We start from the raw sequence: 20,137 nt of genomic DNA, 5'->3' as shown, positions 1-20,137 counted from the left end.
CTAACTCCACCAACAGATAATACTAACATTTTTACTTCCTTCCAGTTCTTCTGATGCCTATACGTTTTTATACAGTTTTCATGCTGAATTTCGAAGTCTGTAAAGTACATTTCCACTGTCATACATAAATGTGAAAAGTTTGTCCTTGTTAAATATTGCAAAGATATTCTTATTAGAAACGGTCGTAGTACTAGAAACTGCCAGGCATGTTTGGATATAAGGGGCGAAGGCACTTTGAACAGACCCTCCAATTCAAGGTTAGTATCCGCGGACGCCCTGTAAATGCCATATTTGCGTTCCCTTACACAACCTCTGGCCGTATATCACACAAAAGATCACTTTAGGCTGAAGTTCTTCCAGGGCACCGCCTCCTCGCTCCATAACCTTGTGTCCCTGGCCTTTGACAAATATTTGGGCATTGAATGGAATTCTTAGGGGCCTGGTCGGGCGACTTAAGTAGGTAATGGTGCATGATCCCAGGCAAGGGAGAGGTAAACCAGGGTCGGGGACCCGCGAGGGGCGTAGCGGGACCGTGCACAAGTAGCTTTGAAACCTGAGCGGGTGGCAACCTCTTTTTTTTTTCTTTTAATTTACTTTTGCTTCTCGGTGTTTTCACTCGCTTGGGAAAACAATCTGGATCTCCTCCTCCACAGGGCAGTTTCCCAAAGTGCGGCCGGCCCCGGTGCAAGGCCGGGGGGCGTGTTCCGCGCCCGGGCCCGGTTGGGCCGCGCCGAGGCCAGGAAACCCACCCCGCGCCGAGCTGCGGGCATAAGAGAGCGGCGGCGCGGGGCAGCTACGGGCTTCGCAGGGGCGACGCTCGCCTAGCCGGTCCGCATCCTCGCCCGGGACCCGCCCGACACCACGAAGATGGCACCCGTCGGGGGCAAAAAGGCCAAGAGGGTGAGTCTTCTGGTGACCCGAGGGCGCTCTCCATCCCGGCGGGCTCTGGGCCCCGCACCCAGCCCCGGGGAGTGCAGGGGGCCCTCGGAGCCCGGCTGTGACCAGAAGGTGCTCCCAGAACTTCTCCCGAAGGACCCCAGGGCGCCTCTGAGCCCCTCACTCCTGCCCCACGTCTAGAGAGCGCCCCAGATCTCTGTGACCCCTGACTCGAGGGCGCCCCCAGAGCTCCGAGAGTCCCAGCGTCTTCGGCGTCCCGCACCCTAACGCCAGAGCGCTCCCCGAGAAGCGTGGCTCCTGGACCCACTGGCGCGACGCCCCCCGCCTCCCCCGCCCCCGGCGGTGAGACTAGGGGTCCCCGCGGCGCGCCCCGGCTCCTCGGTGCCTGTGACCGCGCCGCCGCCCCCTGCGCCCTGCGCCCGCCCGGCCAGGAGGCGCGCGGCGCGGGTCCGACCGTTTCCCGCGGGCTGTCCCTGCGCGCAGCCGCCGCGCCGCAGCCCCACGGCAGGGCGTTGGTTGGGCGATGGTAACTCCTCACCCGCAGTTGGTTTCAGCGATCACAACAAAATGCACCACGCGGGCCTCGAAAAAAAGGGCACAGAGGCCATAAGATATGGAGGAAGGGCTGTTGATAAGGTTTAAAAACAAAAAGCCAGCGGCTTCTGCACGTGATTGACAAGCAGCAGATTACTTCCCTTGTTGGGACTAGTGTTCCAGTCCAGACTCTTGGCCTTAGTCTAGTTTGGGGGATGGATGGATGGATGGGTCGACTGACCGCGGGACTGTGGTCGGGCGGGTGGGATGGGTTGCAGGACCTCCGGCAGATACCAAAATCCGCGGTGTTTAAGTCCCCTAGTCAGCGCTCGGTATCCGCCGGTTCCGCAGCCGCGGATTCAACCGACCACGGAGAGGGTAGTACTATGTTTACGATCCTCGGATCCAGGATGCGGCGGGCCAACTGTATATACTACTTGACCCTTGGGTGCGAAAGCGCCCAGCCCCAGGTCCGGCTGGCAAGGGCCCCGGGGATTGGGAGGGAGGCAGATGGGGCCAGGCCGACTGTACCCCCTTGGCTGTAAGGACCGTGAGGGTAGTTCCACCTCCCATCTTCAGTGCCAGCCATCGCTTTAGGAATGGGCTATGGCCAGTTTCCAAAGGGCTGAGCCACAAATCGAAAAGACCTCCCCACCAAGAAAAAAGCTAATTCAGTTAAATTTTTAAAATACCATGCAGCATTAATAGAGGCATGTCCATAGTGCGAGGAAGATGTGGGGATGGCAGACGATTATAGGCTGTCACCAGTTCAATCAGGTTGAGAATTTTTGCCAATCCATAAGTCTACTAAATGAATGGTCAGCATAGACTGAAAACGATGATTCCTATAGAAATTTAAATTTGGGGGGGGGGGGTTGACCCCATTCGCATAGCCATGGATTCTAACCCACTCCCCAAACTCAAATTCAGAAAATGAAACATTTTAAAGGATTATCTTTAAAGGATGATATAAACTACAGATGGAGTAAGATGGAAAAAAAATGTTTGGTAACCTTGTTTCCATGTGTATGTGAGTGTTAAAACATGGACAATAACATGTCCATACTCTTGAGTTTAAAATTAAAACATATGTTACAAAGCTAACACATCTTCATTGTAAAAGCACTCTGAACCGCGCCTGCTACATTTTGGTGCATATTCTGCTAGTTTGTTGTCTAGGCAAATATGTACTTTTTACAGAAATGGTCTGATATTACACTTACTGTTTTGTAATACTTTTTCACAAAATAATATCTTGAACATTTTTTTCATAGCATGTTTCACTTTTTTTAACAAAAAGCTATTTAGCTTAGGAACAGAAAAGTTTACAATCCAGGTAATTAAAAAATGCACTAGAATCTGAGAGACTTTTTCCAGACGCAGTTGCTCAACGAGTTTATGAACAGTGTGGTAATGGAATCACCACTGGCCACTCCACCACCAACATCAGATTCTTAGCTACACTCTGCATTTAAATGTCTGCGGTACTAGAGTCTGAACACACACACGTTCAAGGAGAGTTGCTAACTGACTGAACAAAATGTCATGAGTTATTTTACCCAAATGAAAGTTAGAAGCAAGTCATCTCTCATTTATTCTACTCTTATTCGTGTTTTTGCTATAACTGCACTGACTAGCAGTGTATATATTTCTCTCGTTAATTGGGTCATAATGATCAAAGTTGTAGTTTTAAGATGTGGCATTTAGACACATTGCAATCATGACAGATATGTGAATTTCAAAATTACATGAGATAATTCTATATTTTTGTAGTTGTTATCTCATGGACTTCCATGCTTGAAAATTTTTCTATCTGGAAGGATATTCAGGAACATATAGCAGAATCCTCCAATTTTACTGCTTTAAAGTGAAAATGTCCATTGTTTCTTCTCTCTGGGCACTAGCTGACCAAATGGCATAGGAGGGGAAGAGGTTTAACACAAGCGAGGCTCTAAGCAGGTGGCGAGGACGTTAGGATGCACAGTCCTATGACCTCCTCTCACAGATGTATGTAACCTTGCTATTATATCAGTGCTTGTTGTATCAACCATTACTGGTAATCAATGGAACCCAGTAGGTAAGTAAGTTCCAAGTTATTCCTTTACACAGTCTTTTCAGGGCTGTACCACCCTGCAACCCCCATTTATAATCAAATCTAGATACCATTCGAGGGTAAAAGAGTCTGGAGGCCCTATACTGCCCACCTGGGAGACTTTGTGTAAATTACTCAGAGATCCCAGGCCTTAATTCTTTCTTTGTAAAATCAGAGAGTGACCTAAATTGAATATAGGGTACCTTTTATTTTTAAATTCTACAATTGTTTTAAATTAAAAAAAAAATGGTTCCACTAGAAAATCACTTTCTAATTCAAAAAGCCCTTTAAAAATACCAAATTCAAAATGTATCTGTTGAACGTTAACACCAGGGTAATTATTGCATAGCACTGTAAATGGAAAAGGTATGGAGATTGGGCTGGAAATTAGTTACAAATACTTTATTTACCTGTCTCTTCCCTGAGTTCTTGTCGTCTCAAACTTGTAGAGTGCAAGCGTGTGTACCCATAACCCCCTGGACAGTGTAACGTAGCTGCTGTGAGGAAGCTGAATTTTAACACCAAAGGTAGAAGACGTTAAGTGCCTTGGCCACCTTTGTGCAAGCGTCTTCCTCCTCCTCTCTTTACCAAGCGTCTTCACCGAGTGAAGTGTCTTCAGTCTTCAAGGGCCTTAATAGCATTATATGCCACTTCAACTTCTTTATCAATTTTAATCTCTTTCGTTTATTGATAGAATAAGAAGCAAGGCTACCCTTCGCCCATTTAAGAGTGTATGCTTAAGTATTCATTTGAGGCTTTACAGTAAACATTTTCACTTAATCCCACTGCAAATCTCTCTTCAAACATAACATCCACCATATTCTTCAAAACCCTTGAATGTTTTCTGAAAGACCCTACCCGTGGCACATGTATTACACATATTTTCATTATATCAGCATTCTGGTTGTTTGCCTTATAGATAGTCATAAATTTATAAAATATACATGTACTTTCTGAGAATTCTAAAGAATCATCCTTCTCAGAGAAGAACATGATAGCAAAAGTGCTACAAACAGAAAATTGCCTTGAAAACTCAAGTAACTCCTTTTCTCCCCCCTTATCTGTAATTGTAGGGCATCCTAGAACGTTTAAACTCGGGAGAGGTTGTCATTGGCGATGGAGGGTTTGTCTTTGCCCTGGAGAAGAGGGGCTATGTTAAGGCAGGTCCCTGGACCCCAGAGGCTGCCGTGGAGCACCCGGAAGCAGGTTGGTGCCTCGCTCTGTTCTAAGTGCTCGTAAAAGAGCTTGTGTTGACCCAAGTCTAGGAGCATGCCATCAAACAGATGCATTCACGCCACGTTTTCCAAATATTTATTATTGCCCGCTGGCAACTGTGCAAGTATATAAGTGCAAATTCACATGTTGGAAAAGCACAATGGCCCTTCTGGTTGCTGTCATCTGTATTTACCACTTGGTCCCTGCCCCTCACTCTAGATGAGTCTAAAACCTGGCTCTCTGCCTTTCTCTCTGCCCCTTCCTCCCTCACCTCTCTAGGTGACTTCAACATCCATACAGGTGATGCATCCAGCACTCTGCCTGTTAGTGCCTTGATCTCCTCCGTGTCTCCAGTTGAACTCCTCCTCCGCCTCCACCTCCACAACCCTTCCCTGGACCTTGCCCTCCCCATGGCTGTCCACCTCCTCAATATCACAAGTACCCTGCTCTCTGATCACCACCTCCTACCTTTTCTGCTCACTGTCTCTCATACTCCCAGTCCTCAACCTCATCAAGACTCTCAGTCCTCCGTCCCTTCCATTTTAGTGCTTATTTTCCATTATCACCCATATGTCCCCCTCCGTTCCTTACCTACTTTAAGTTCATGGTACAGCATCACCACTGTCCTGCAGATAAGCCCCCCTCCATTGCATATTTGCCAACTAGTTAAATTCATTCTATTGTACTAGCCCCACCCGATTTAAATTCACCTATCTACCTATCCAGCACCTGCACCCACACACTTTATTCTCACTTTACTTTTTTGACCGCAGATCTTTCATGGCCGGGTGGGAAGGTGGGATGGAACCTGAGGGAGATAATGCTGTCTTGCAAGGCCTCTGCATCCTCCTCAAGCAAGAGGGAAGCACTCATCTTTAAGAGGGAGGAAGAGGCCACTTCTTCAGGCCCAGAGAGGTCAGCAGCCATCTGGGTTTTCAAGGTTCATGGGTGAATCCACCCATCTGTCTTCCTCCCAAATCTCAGTGTCCCATTTCTTCCTAATAAGGCCCTGACTTTGGCAATTGAAGATTTCCCTGGTTGAGAATTCAACCTCGCTGGAGCTCTGCTCCTGGTATAATTTAGTCCTGGGCCAGATCCTCAGCTTTTTCTGCTCTCTAACTGCAGGAGTTGAGTCTCTCTATATGCTACCCAGGAGAGCCGCAGACTTTCCCCCTTTGCCTTAAAGAGGTGATGAATTACTCTTAGCCTTTCATGGTCTTTCTCCAGTGCATTGGTGGTACCCAACAATAGCCATATGATTCCATACTCTTTATAATCACTACTTCCCCTGAACCTTTCAAACATCTGAGATGCTGCACCTGCTGGTGAGAGGTTTAACAGGTGTGCCCCTAGAGCATGCTAGGAGCTCTGTCACCAGTGGTGGGCTGGGTGCTCATTACCAGCAGTCCAAAAGGAGATCCAGCGCCAAAAGCAATGCTTTCGATTTGTTTCCTAGGACTTGTCCTGGCTCCGCCTGTTGCAGGTCAGATCACTCAGTGGTAAATATAGTATAGTAAATATTTAAAGCAGATGTACAGTGCATGCTCAACAGGCCATGTCAGGCCCTTTGGGAAAAACAGGGTCAGGCCAAGTTAATTTTAAACCAAATGCCTTCCTCATATACTCCAATATATCCTATTGCTTTTCATTTACTTATCACCAGTGGGGTTTGTTAAATATTACAGATTTCCAGCCTCCACTTACAGAGATTTGTGTTCCTTAGGTCTGTGAGGGAGTCCAGGGACCCGCACGCTTATAATTGTCCCCAGGCGATAGCCAGGTGAACCGCACTTTGACCAACATTGCAATAAAAGGCTTTAAGAAACACAAAGGAATAATTCAGATCCAACAGTGGGGATTTCAGTGTATCTCTGGTCTGTTTCTTAAGATCTGCTTGCTAGGTTCAACTCAGAATGAAATATTTCTTAGGCCAGACTGAAAAAAGCTTCAATTTTGTCACTTAAAAAAATGTTATGCATTGAAGGAGCTCAAGAGAAAGTGCTCTGATTGATTTGATTTGCTTTGATTTTATTAATGCAGAAACAGCGCATTTTCTCTCTTGGCCATCTGTGTCTTGAGTATTTTTAGCTCATTTAAGTTTGTTGAGTATCTGCTCCACTTTTTCTTCTGGGTGTTCCATGCTTTTCAAGAATTAATGAGAAAACTCCATGATACTGAGTCATTAGAGTTAATCCTTTCTGGTACCGACTGAAATCCCGTATATTTGACTCTGCCAGTGCCTAGCTGGAATTCTGTCAACTGCAGTGGACTAGAGGATGCATCAGAAAAGACACATCCGTAATGCATCTTCAAGGCCTATCCTCACAGCACAGCTGATGGAGTGAGCCTTGGGGGTGTGGGGAGGGGTGAAGGGTATTTGGAACAGTCATGCTCTGAGAGAAGTGGTCAGTTTTGATGCTCTTTTATGCAAATGAATTTGTGTGTCTGCAGGTGCTTTTCTAATTAGACTGGGTGAGAGCTAGAATTGACGTAGGCCCTCAAGATCCCCTGCGAGCTGGACTGCACCTGGCACACTTTTGTAGGACCCGGGCCTGGGCTTGACTTTTTAGCACTGGAAACGATGAGAAAGGGAAGGTTATGCTACAGGTCCACAATCCCTTATCAAAGCCATTTTGGGGCCGAATGTGGAATCCAGACTCCTAGAGAATTTTAGAAAGTTAATATAACATATATACTATATATGATGTAAGACTCTCATTAAGGTCTGAAGCCCCTCCATCGCATTAATACTTTTTTTGCATCAAAATATGTAACGACCCACATTGAATGGGATACAATTGTAAATATCCTCACATTAGTTCAGGTCACATTTTGCCCCCAAATGATTTTGCTGCAAATATATTATCCCACTAAAGAAATACTGCAAAATTTTATTTGGTCTTTTAGAGTTCACTGTGGAATTCCAAAGCTTTGCATTTCTCAACTAAACTTACAAGGGTAATACCTAACTATGCTCTATGCTTGTATAACTGTACATATATAACTGCACATATATTACATAACTAGGTAACATTTAGCTCTGTGATGCTAAAACAAAACTAATATAATGAAGAGTTTAAGGCCATAAAATGAAAGTAATTAGTACAGGTTGTGTCATTGTCATAGGGGTCAGTCACAATCTGTTATTGGTTAGAGGATGAAGACCCTAGGAGACTCTAGGAGTCCGAGAGAAAAGAGAAAATAGAAGTTGAAACAGAAGATGGAAATTGAAAATGAAATTACCAGTCTCTAATTCTCCTGCTAACTTTATGCCAAAAGCTACGGTTCTTACACCCAGGGGCATCAGCATTGAGTTCGGCAAGGAATCCAGGTTTGCCAGATCAAGGGGGATTTGGGGAGCCTGAGTTTATAATAATTGGCCCCCCCCCCCCGGTGAGTCTAAGCTGGGTCACGCTTTGAGAAACATTGCAGTTTTAAAAAGCATGCTGGACTAATCGAATCAATTAAGAGCAAGGAGCTGAGTCACTGCCCTCTGGAAAAATCTGATAAAAGGGTACAGACCCTCCGCAGTGTAAAATGTACATATGTATGCACAAACAATTTGTACACCATTCCAGGGTTTTTTTTTTTTTTACGTCTTCTCTGGAAATCCACCCCAGGACCACCTGGGTCGACTTCCTGCTTGTGAACCATTTCATCCTGGTGTACAGGAACCTAGTCTGTAGGCCCTTCACCCCTGGTCCAACCACAGCAGCTCAGTGTTTATCTGATCCATATATGGGGACTCTCCATATAAGGTGTGTTTAATCGGTTCTGATGCTAATTAAAACAAGTTTGAAGTCCCCTAATTTAGGCATGCTTTTAAGTTCCCATGAGAACAAAAGTTCTCATGATTTTAAAAACAAAGATTTGGCTTCAAGCTTAGAAACCCATTTTCTGAAATTCAAAAGATTTTTTACCTTGCTTATTTGTCCATTTAAAAACAAAAACCGAGCTTCCAATGTTGTCAGCGCTCTACTAGGCACCTGGGATACACAAGTGCCAGACTCTTCTCCCTGGGGGGCTAAGAACTCCAGTGTCCTAATAATTTCCTAGCCTCTAATGCAGGTGCCCCTAGACCTTTGGATTTTATAGGCCTCTGAAATTTCAATATAAATTTTAGGGGCTGATATAGGATTACTTTGCCCAGTTAATTCTCCTGACACAAACAAACACCATCTGGGTCTCACTATCATTTTATAAAATGAACATTTTTCCACTGTCTTTTTTTGTGTGTGTGAGGAAGATTGGCCCTGAGCTAACATCCATGCCAATCTTCCTCTACTTTGTATATGGGACACCACCACAGCATGGCTTGATGAGCGGTGTGTAGGTCTGCGCCTGGGATCCGAACCTGCCAACCCTGGGCCACCAAAGCAGAATGTATGAACTTAACCATTACACCAGAGGGCCAGCCCCTTTTCTGCTGTCTTAGAATGGCGATTCTCAACAAGGCGGAAAATAGGAATCAGTTGGGGAAGCTTTAAAAAAAATGCCTGTGCCCTGCCCCAAACAAGTTAAATTAGAATAACTGTGGGTTTGACTTTTGCATCCATAATTTTTTAAAAGTTTGTGGGGTATCTAGTGGGCAACCAGGGTTTAGGACCACTATTTTAGAGCAAAGGATAATTCTTTAAATTGAATATGTTTGGCTTTATGGAAAAGAAATCCCACCATATTTCCTCCGGCCAGTGAAAGCTTTGCCACTTGGCATTCATCCGTGGACCTATGCTTGGGAACCTTGTTCCAATTCTTATTCCACTCTGCTGCCAGAATTAGCTTTCAAAAACATAGAGTTAATCACATCACTCCATTGCTTACAAACTTGATGTTCCCCCAGTACCTGTGGTCTGGAGCCTTGACTCCTTGGGATGACATCCTGGGCCACCGGTACTCTGTCTGCCAGTCCACCTTTCCAGCTGCATCTCCCACCACTTCTCCAACATTTCCTATTTGCTGTTCCCCAAAATGCCACACCTGTTCCTGCCTCCTGGTCTTTGCTCAGGCTGTTCCCTCTGTAGGGAATGCCCTTTCCACCTCTCTGCCGGGCAAAAATGCTGACATGATTCTTCCTCTGTGGGACCGCCCTCTTCTCTTTGCCCCCACATGTGTGGTAGAAATAATCTCTTCTTCCTGGCAAGAGACCTCGGATCCACCTCTCATTGGCCCCCAGGATGCACAAATGGCAAGCAACCAGGAATTTATGCAAGTTATTTTCATATTTTATGTGAGAGCCTTTTGAAAACACCATGGGTGAATAAGCTGACAGCAACTTCTACCTCTCCTCGTTCCATCTCCCAGTTCGCCAGCTTCATCGAGAGTTCCTCAGAGCTGGATCGAATGTCATGCAGGCCTTTACCTTTTATGCGAGTGAGGACAAGCTGGAGAACAGGGGAAACTACGTTGCCGAGAAAATATCCGTGAGTAAAATCGCACGCGGAACTTAGAGGAGCGTGGCGGACGCCTGTCAGCACCAAAGCTCTCAGAGAGCAAGATATTAAGCCTCTTCAGAATTCTGTTGTAAATAATACAGGAATGAGACGTGCATGAATAATGCTCGGTTTTTAGCTGGAGTTCCCCATAATTAACAGAAAGACGTTTAATGAAGCAGATCAAAGAAGAGGTGTTGAACAATTAATGATCTTCCCAGTCTCTTGACTAAGTTGCTGAGTGGATATCATTATAAGTTCTTACATCCTTACAGTTTTTTAATGTGGCACGGTGTAGGGGAAAGGCCATAGGCACAAGGAGTCAGCCAGGCTGGAATCTTCCTGACTCACTACAAGCAACTGTTTGATGTTGGACAAACCACTTACCTACTCCCTCAAGGCAGCACTGTCTTCATCTCTAAAATGAAAAGGGAGTTCTAAAATTCCATGAGTCTACGTGACTTACAGTACTGGGTTTTTTTGAGGACAACTGTCAATTTTTAAGGTCTGATTTGAAAAGACCTTGTTATACATTTACCTGTTAATTGAGAAAATACATACTGACAAAAAGTCATGAATTCTATAGTCATTACAATTGAATTTTATGGCTCATCATAAAAGCAAATCATAACCATCATCGTCACCACTATTTGCTAGATATTCTTCTAAGTGCAGCTTGGGCGTTAGAAGGTACCAGATCCTTTTATGTAAAGACCTTACCCTCTCACAGATCTTTGGTGTAATATAGTACCCTAGATACCACCGTCAGATTGGGTTTTATCATCACTGTTATTGGTGCTGATGTTACTGCAAATTGCTCAACTTGGTAAAGCACTGAACGGTTCCATCACCGTCATTTTCCGGAATAAAATCCCTCTTGTGAACGTACAACTGAGATGTGGGTATTTGAATAATAATTTTGTTTCATTTTCACATGAAAATGTAGCTGTGTCATATATTCACCCATTTTAGGGGAAGAAAGTCAACGAAGCAGCTTGCGACATTGCCCGGCAAGTGGCTGATGAGGGAGACGCGTTGGTGGCAGGAGGAGTGAGCCAGACGCCTTCGTACCTTAGCTGCAAGAGCGAGACTGAAGTGAAAAAAGTCTTTGAGCAGCAGCTGGAGGTCTTTCTAAAGAAGAACGTGGACTTCCTGATTGCAGAGGTAAACAACGACGTGAGCAACGATGAGACAAGTACCCTTAGTCCGTTTCCTCTGCCTTTTGCTTTCATGAGGACCATATGAGGTTAGGTGCCAATCGTGACTAGTAATAGTAATGTTTAGCTTTGAAATGTTTTTCTGATTAGGGCTTCTACTAAATTTGATTCTGTTAATCTGATATAGTGTTCTTCAAACCTGTTGACTGCAATTCACAGTAAGAAATCACCATTCTATTCCATCTGAAAAATCCTAATGGGTCATAACTCAGAGTTTGAAAATCACTCATCTAGTGATAATTAAATTATTAAGCAATAGAATAAGTTTTTAAATTATGTGGGGAGAAACAAGATTAAGAGTACCTTAACTTTATCTTATTTCAGTATTTTGAACACGTTGAAGAGGCTGTGTGGGCAGTTGAAGCCTTGAAAGCATCTGGGAAACCAGTGGCAGCGACCATGTGCATCGGCCCGGAGGGCGATTTGCACGGCGTGAGCCCTGGCGAGTGCGCCGTGCGCCTGGTTAAAGCAGGTGATGACGGATTTTGATTGGTTTGCAATTAGCGAGTCTTTTAAAATATCACATAAATCCATGCCCATCTGTGAATCAGTATATACTACTTTGGGTAACAGGAAAACCATTAATTTATTTTCTCAGGAATATTGATAATATCATTGAGTCCCAAAGAGAAAAATGTTAAAAAAAATTTTTTTAAAGATACACACACCAGCCTTTTGAAAGGGGCAACTAGACCTATGCTGGAGGTTTAGCACCTAGAAATGAGAAGAATTTTCCTAAATCATAAGAAGCATTAGGAAAAATTGTGTTCTATTTTAAACTTATCTCAAGTTGAGGTCTTTAAACATTAACAACTTTTAAGTCACTTGCTCTCTTTGCCAAAGTGTTTCATTCTCATAAATTACTGGCATGCTTTGCTTTTTGTAATGGGTATAATAAATCAAAAAAAGTTTGATATGAAATACTGACCACGTAATTTATCTTTTTATATAATTTCCATTCCTATTAATGGGTTCCATTTCAATTAGGGAAAACTCACAGACTGTTTTCAAAGCTGCCATTTTAAACCCAAGGAACAGCTCAGTGTCAGTGGAAGAGTCCGAATCACTCTGTGGAACAGAGAGATTTTGATTGGCTATTTGTTAATTTCTGATTCTTATCCAACTCTTGATATTTCATGAAAGTCACTTCCTACTGGTCATTAACAATGACAATTACTTAGATTTAGTAATGAAATTGGATAATCCTAATTTTTTATTGGAAATATATAAATGGGGGGGCGGGAAGCAAGTTAACTTGTTTTGAAAAGATCAGAGGAGGCCTCATCATCCCCATGGTTAATTGGCAAGGATTCTTGGCCTGCGTCTAATCCTTCCCTCGCTGTTCTGTTCAGAGCAGGTGGCCACCGTGTTTATCACTGTAAACAGTTATAGCCTTTGTAGCACTTCCCATGTATCTCATTCATTCACCTCTTTAGTGTCTGACTCTCCCTCTAGTTTGTAGGATCCAAGAGAGCAGAAACTGTGTCCGCTTGGCTCAGCATTGAGTACCCTGTGCTCAGTGCCTAGCACATAACAGGTCCTTGATAACTATCTGTCTAATAAATCTCATCCATCTCCCAATGTTAGTTCAAATTCTACCTCCACGCACCCTTACATAATCACCCCTACCCCAAGAGATCACTCTCCTCTCAGCAGCTGTAACGCTTTCCATTACACCACTCATTTGGAATATCCTCAGTCGATGTATTCCAGTCTGTGAGAATGTTAATAGCATTCTCTAGTCAAATACTTTTAGAAAATGCTGTGTTAAACCAAGGCAAGCGGGTCTCTTTACTACAGAGTTTTTCAGACCTTTGATATGTTTGTGTGTATTGGTAGTCTCCAAGAAGAAGATATAGTAAATAGCTACCGCCTAACTTAATTGATCCTAGAACCTTATTTTCATGGAGCAAACCTTGGGAAGCCCTGTGCTAAGTTATAAATCCTTGGTGTCAGACTCTGTCCTATGTTTATATTTCTCTATGAGCCCTTAGAAGGACCCTTATACCTAACAGACATCCAATAAATAGCCAACTTATGATTAAGTCATTAGTATAATGAAGTCAAACAAGGAAAGAGAAACTTTGGCAGCAGAACATCCAAAAAAAAAAAAAAAAGGAAAAAGGTAGTCAAATGAAGATGGTAAGCTTTTGAATATACAAGTCTGGAACCCAGTGGAAAGATCAGGGTTAGAGAGAAATTTGAAAGAGTTCTGGACACAAATGTTATTGAAAACCCTGGGACTGAGAAGGAAGCGTAGGTGAAGAAAAGAAGAGAGTTCAGTGAGATCCTGGGACACTACAGGATTGAAGGTTCAGCCTTCAGGAGAGGTCAGCACGTAACACCCAGGGAGGAAGGAGCGACACACAGTGTGGAACATTCTCAGAAGCCAAGGGAAGGGGAGTGTTAGTGGAGGAGGAAATAGTCCACTGGGCTGAATGCTGCTAAGACGTTGAGTGAGGTGAGAACAGAGGAGCAGTACTGATGGAGGGAGTGGCCCACCAGATTGAACACGGCTGAGACAATGAGTAAGATGAGAACGGACGAGTAACTACTGGATTTGACAAGATTGAGGTCATCAGTGCCCTTGACAAAAGCTGATTCAGAGGAATGATGGGAAATGAGCCTGACTGGAAGAAGAATGAAGAGCCAACTGCAGACCCAGCCCAGTGAGAATCACTGAGATGTCTGCCACTGAATACTGGATGCCACGGCTTATGGCATCAGCTCTGCTGCTCATGGAATCTGCATTAGTGTTGTTATTAAATTAGCTTGATGAAAGGGAACATTGATTTTCTCCTCAAATGAATGGTATGGTAACCACAGGTGCAATCTAGCAGCTAGGAGTGTTGAAAAATTATTGTGCTTCCAATATAATGTCAAAGATTGAAAAATTGACTACTAAAATTTGAAGTTAAAAACAAGCCTGATTTTTCTTTTAAAAAAAAAAGATGGACAGCCAAGTGTGCATAAATGACACTTCAGTTATACCAGACTCTTCAAGCACTTTCACAGAAAGCATTTGCTGCCTATTTGTAATCATTCTTGCCCAAAGATAAGACAGGTTTCCAGGGAGCAAGGACCAAACACTGTACTTCAAATTCACCATTGCAAATAAAAGCTCCCTGGTTGAGAGAGGAGTTGGGCCTACGAGTATTATGTGAATACCTAAAGCTAAAATATTCTTCCCACTTGCAGGGGCGTCCATCGTTGGCGTGAACTGCCATTTTGACCCCACAATTAGTTTACAAACAGTGAAGCTCATGAAAGAAGGCTTGGAGGCTGCCCGACTGAAAGCCCACCTGATGAGTCAGCCTTTGGCCTACCACACTCCCGACTGCAACAAACAGGGGTTTATCGATCTGCCAGAATTCCCCTTCGGTAAGACAGACATTTTATAAATCATCTCAATGACAATTTCCAAATCAATGGTCATAGAGCTTTATCAGAGTAAGTAAATGGCTGCCTATCTCCTCTTCTCTCCCCCCCAGCTTCTCTCCCTGCACCCCCAAACTCTTTGATATTAGACAGTAGTAGAAGGAAAAGATGGGACCAGCAAGCAAAAAAGACCTCTGAACTTACATGTAAAATCAAAGGTGACCCAACACCTAGAGAGACGACCAATTAGTCATCTTGTATGTTGGTGAAAAGGATGCCCTTCTGGGTGGGATCCGTGAAGGCTTGGCTCCTGGTTCCAGCTCTGTCGCTGAGTTGTGTGACCTCAGCAGACTGCCTTAGTGCTTCCACATCTCAATTTTCTCATCAGAAAAATATGCAGTTTAGACCAGGTTACCTCCAAGATACTTTTCTCCTGTTGTGAAGGTTGCTCAGATACTCTAGCGTTGGGGGGCAGGGGAAGATACTGGGTTACTGTACAACAAATCTGGATGAAGAGACCAAGCAGATGAAGTGAGGGAATCTGTACAGTCTAGGAAGAGGGATGGAGCATGTTTGGGAAGCGGGGGCGAGTCCACCTGGAAAATCAAGCCAGAGAGGTCAGCACAGCCAGAGCATGGCCAGCCACCTATTCCATTCTAAGGTCCTTATACCATATCCTATGTTCTATAGGGACCCTCAGAGAAGTAAGACATTATAAAACAATCAGCCTAGAAGAACCATGGAAGAAGAGTGGAAAGGAATTTGTGTAATTTATTGCTGTAGAACAAATTATTGCAAAACTTAGTGTTTTTAAACAACAAACATTATATCTCATAGTTGCTGTGGGTCATGAATTCAGGAGCAACTTAGCTAGGTAATTTTTGCTCAGGACCTCTTAAGAGGTTGCAGTCCAGACATTGGCCAGGCTACAGTCATCTGAAGGCCTGATGGGAGCTGGGAAGTCTGCTTGCAAGCTCTTATGGGCTGTCGGGAGTAGTGTCAGCTTCTTGCTGTCTGTTGACTGGAGGCCTCAGTTCCTTGGCTCGTAGGTCTTTCCATCGTGATGTTTGAGTGTTCTCATAGCATGGCTGCTGGCCACCCCCAGGGTGAGTGTTCTGAGAGAGACTGTCATTTATCAACTAGGCTCAGAAGTCAGAGACCATTCCTTCTGCTACATTCTATTGGTCTTGCAGGCTGACCTGATATAGTGTGGGAGGGAGCTACGTGAGGGTGAGACTTCAGGCCAGGGATGTTCGGGAGCCATCTTGAAGGCTGGCTACGACAGCATTTAAAGCTGGATATACAAACACAAAGTAGCTAATAGTTTTTAGAAGTTAAGAATTGAATATTGACAACTTAATTTGTTTATTGACAATTACATATTTTTCATAGCTGTTTATTTTGAATATTTTTTTTAAAAAGAGATGGGGCATAATGCCATTTGTTACAGGACTGGAGCCCAGAGTCACAACGAGATGGGATATTCAAAAATATGCCAGAGAGGCCTACAACCTGGGGGTCAGGTACATTGGCGGGTGCTGTGGATTTGAACCCTACCACATCAGGGCGATTGCAGAGGAGCTGGCCCCAGAAAGGGGCTTTTTGCCACCAGCTTCAGAAAAGCATGGCAGCTGGGGAAGCGGTTTGGACATGCACACCAAACCGTGGATTCGAGCCAGGTAAGAACCTTATAGCATATTTGCCAAACCAAACTCATTTAGATTATGAATATGTCCAAGCGAGATCATTACAAAGAGTGCAGCTAATTTGCTGTGTGATGATAAAGAATCAGTTATCCTCAAATTCTCTCACAGAGATGTTTATAAAATAGCCTTATGGAGTGATTTCTGGAGAAGGCTTTCAGAACATAGAATACAAATAATGTAAGTTGCAATGAAATGTGATTTCACGCTCTAGGAAAGCACCATCCACGTGGGGGACACTAACATTTAATCGGTTAAGATTTAAGTGTAACAAACACTAATTAGGTGCCTGTGCTGAGCACGATTCTTGGAGCCAGGAATTCAGTGGTGAATAAGACAGGACAGGTCTTTGCCCTTAGAGCTTACGTGCCAGGGGGATGAACAGTAAACAGAGTCTGCATCGGGCAACGTGCAGGGCACCAGGACTCTAGAAATGCAAAGCTGTGGTCCTGGCTGAGAGACAGTCTACTGGGGGAAATGGCAGAGAAAGCCACCGTGTTACACTGTGGTAACGGCTTTACGAGAGGCACGGATAAAAAAGTAACAACGAAGAGAAAAGAATGAGTATCTGCCTAACAGAAAGGTGTTTTAGGAGAAGGGGTTTTTTGGCTGGATTTTGAGGGGCTGAGTAGGCTTCCACGAGCTAGAGCAGAGGGTGGAGGGAGCACTTCCTCCAGTAACTGAGCACAGCTGTGTCACACACTGTTTGGACACTGAGGTAGCCAGCTGGAGTGAGCAGTCTAGTCGGCAGAGAGAGACACAGGGAAGTCCCAAGTGGTAGAGAAGTTCAAGGCTGAAGATTGCACAGGTGCTGTGGGGCCTGAGCTGACAGCCCAGGGGCTGAAGGCAGAGGGAGCTAATGAAGGATTCCTAAGAGAGCTGGTGCCCCAGCTGAATCTTGAAGGATGAACTACATTGCCAGACAAGGGAACAGCCTCCAGGAAAGCTCTGAGAGGTGGGAAGAGAACAGGGTATTGGGAAACCAGAAGTCTGAGAATACAGAGGCAGCATTTGATAGAAGACACGCTGGGAACAGGAGGCGGCCTTTGATTTGTGCTCCTGAGCTTGTCCGACCTCATCCCAAAGGCAATGCGGAGCCCCAAGGACCTCAAGCAAGTTAGCGAGATTTAATAGCCTTGAGACGGGGAAACATGAGAGGCACTTCTATAGAACAGAGGCCAGACATGATACGGCCTGAACTAGGAGACAATGGAAACAGAAAGGAGAAGGATCCAGGATCCGCAGAGAGAGAGGTGCAAAAGTAACGCGGGGTTTGGGGAACAGCAGAAAATGTGGGCTCCGCTGGCTGTTGATGAAGAGTGCCCGAATGTGTAGATGGGGAAGTGGGAGAGATTGGATAGAAAACATCCCTATTGTAAATCCTTAGCTTTTCATGTCCATGCATGTATTAAAAGAAGACATTCAAAGTAATTTTAGACCTACGGATTCAGATTAATAAATGTGTGTCAATGGACACACTCTCAGGAGTCCGAAGACGGCTCCATGGAGGTGTTTTAGCTCAATGACAAAGACCGACACTCGGGGAGGAGCCTAATGTGTGTTCTGTTCACCCAGGGCCAGGAAGGAATACTGGGAAAATCTCCGGATAGCCTCCGGCAGGCCATACAACCCTTCACTGTCAAAGCCTGACGCCTGGGGAATGACCAAGGGAACATCCGAGCTGATGCAGCAGAAAGAAGCCACAACTGAGCAGCAGCTCAGAGAGCTTTTCGAAAAACAGAAATTCAAATCTGCACAGTAGCCTTCGTGGAAGCTGTTTTGGGTGACTTCCTTTACGGTTGGGCCACAGCTCCTAGAAATACAGAAAAAGATAGTTAAAAAGCAATGCTTGTGCTAACGCCAGCCTACACATAAAGCTGGTACTAGCTGAACAAAATAGAATTACAAATAGCGCTTGACAATTTTAAAAGTATGTTTTAGAAGTTTACTTAGAAGCAAAATCAGTAAGGAGCGAACCTTAAGTAGGTTTACTGATTACTCACCGTGTGTAAGGTATTAAGGGAATCTCTGCGGCCAAGGAAAAGTAATTGGACATTAATCCGCCTTCAGGAAGTTCGCCTGGTAGTAAGGAGGAGGAGGAGGCGTGAGCTGTCATAAGTGGCTCAGGGCCAGACAGGGACAGATAGAGTGCTACAGGGAAGTGACTTCCAAGCTCTCTTGAACACGACCCTCAGCAAGAAACACAATTTATATAATGACCCAGTAAAACATATAATATACAACCACTGAAATAAAATGTGTGATCGATTCTGGTATTTTCTATTCCATTCCTTTCCGTCCTGTTTCATTAACAAAACATGCTGGCTGAGACCCTTGGAACTGACCTTATGACCCATCGATGAGTTTTGACCCATAGTTTGAAAAACACTGCTATGGGACACTTCGGATATAGGCACTTTGGTATTTCTTCAAGTTTATTCTTAGAAGATCAGTCGTATGGAACATAAAGTCCAGAGTCCTGCTCTCAGAGTTCCAGAGGTGTTCTCTCTCCTCGCTGACCCATTCCTACTGCTAAGAAACACACAGACTCATCTAGGTGTCCTGCTCAAAACTGGATCCACCCAAAGGCCTCCAAAGGGTAAGGCTGAGGAGCAGTGAGCCTGTGTTACTTTGGTAGCTTAAAAATAGTATAATAAAGGAAAAATAGAGTTCTCCAAACTCTATGCAGGTTTCTTAGATTGAGAGCTATGATATTTTCACATAATGTCTACTCTCCTATGAGAGCTCAAGGCTGAAGATGCAAGACCATTAGAATAAACATGGCTAGCCACTCTTACTGTACTAGAAAAGGGTTCATGCTGCTTTCTAAACATCCTTGGATGGGTTTAGCTGTTTTGAAACTAATTTTTTTCAGCTATTAAAAGAGAGGAGCTATTGGTTGTATTTGATTCTTAATTTTGTTCCATAATTAAAGTCCTATGTGAAATCTCTATACTTCAGTTTATTCATCTATTTAAAAAATACTACTACCTTCCTACTTCACGAATATGCTGGAGTTTTAAAAGAGGAAGTAGTAGTATTTAAACGGAAAAGAAATTTCCAGAATCTTCATACTAAAAATTAGTAATCAACCCCTCATCCTCCAACACATAGAAATAGACGAAGCAGCACATCTCTCAGAGGCTGCAGATGGCTGAGGTGAAATAGGAGAGTGAGCTCCACATTGTTTTCTTTTTTTTACAAAGTTGCTATGTACCAGTTTCTCACTCTCAAATCAGGTTCAATATTTAATTCTCGTTCATAGCGATAGAAACTTCCATTCCACTTACTGTCCTATTACTGTGTAAGATGCATGCCCCTTTAATATTCTCTTCAGAACTTTATTGCCACACAAGACATTGTAACCTCTAATCATTCTTCTATCCTTTGATGTAAATATTTCCCTCAAAAGAACATCATTGAAGATAGGCTTGAATGAAACTATGTGTCAACACTGCCGCCTAGTGGCATGTTGCATATTTTGAAAATGTTTTTGGAAATTTCAGCGCCTCCTCCAAGCACATTTATTTTATTTCCAGAAATCTTGTTCATTAAAAAGAAGGCTCGTTTGATACCTAAGAGCTTTTTTCATGTTAAATAGACATTTCTCACTGGTAAACATATTTTTATGGAATTAGAACCAGAGGGCCTTAGAGATCAAGAGTCTAAACT

The 20,137-nt window shown here is 44.0% G+C and overlaps 1 protein-coding gene across 2 annotated transcripts; it reads left to right on the top strand.

Annotated features, from left to right (window-relative positions):
* The first annotated feature begins 287 nt into the window (after positions 1–287).
* On the top strand, positions 288–18,741 carry BHMT (betaine--homocysteine S-methyltransferase). Of its 2 annotated transcripts, none has more exons than XM_001504652.5 (9): positions 288–460; positions 654–900; positions 4,597–4,729; positions 10,040–10,158; positions 11,140–11,331; positions 11,709–11,856; positions 14,583–14,765; positions 16,213–16,441; positions 18,041–18,741. In XM_001504652.5, exons 2-9 carry the CDS (start codon positions 868–870, stop codon positions 18,225–18,227), a joined length of 1,224 nt encoding a protein of 407 aa, XP_001504702.1. In that variant the 5' UTR covers positions 288–460; positions 654–867; the 3' UTR covers positions 18,228–18,741. The 2 variants fall into 2 exon arrangements, with proteins under 2 accessions (XP_001504702.1, XP_070090734.1); XM_070234633.1 differs by having other exon boundaries at positions 425–491.
* Positions 18,742–20,137: the final 1,396 nt, after the last annotated feature.

The sequence above is a fragment of the Equus caballus genome, chromosome 14, assembly GCF_041296265.1.
Source record: "Equus caballus isolate H_3958 breed thoroughbred chromosome 14, TB-T2T, whole genome shotgun sequence".
In the NCBI taxonomy this organism is placed as follows: Eukaryota; Metazoa; Chordata; class Mammalia; order Perissodactyla; family Equidae; genus Equus; species Equus caballus.
The sequence above is the reverse complement of the archived record's forward strand: the minus strand, read 5'-3'. Positions and strand labels throughout refer to the sequence as shown.

Coding starts and splice junctions, on each gene's coding strand:
- BHMT (XM_001504652.5), top strand. CDS start 868: ATGGCACCCGTCGGGGGCAAAAAGGCCAAGAGG. Junction 4,730..10,039: donor CGTGGAGCACCCGGAAGCAG/GTTGGTGCCTCG, acceptor TCCATCTCCCAG/TTCGCCAGCTTCATCGAGAG. Junction 11,332..11,708: donor TGGACTTCCTGATTGCAGAG/GTAAACAACGAC, acceptor ATCTTATTTCAG/TATTTTGAACACGTTGAAGA.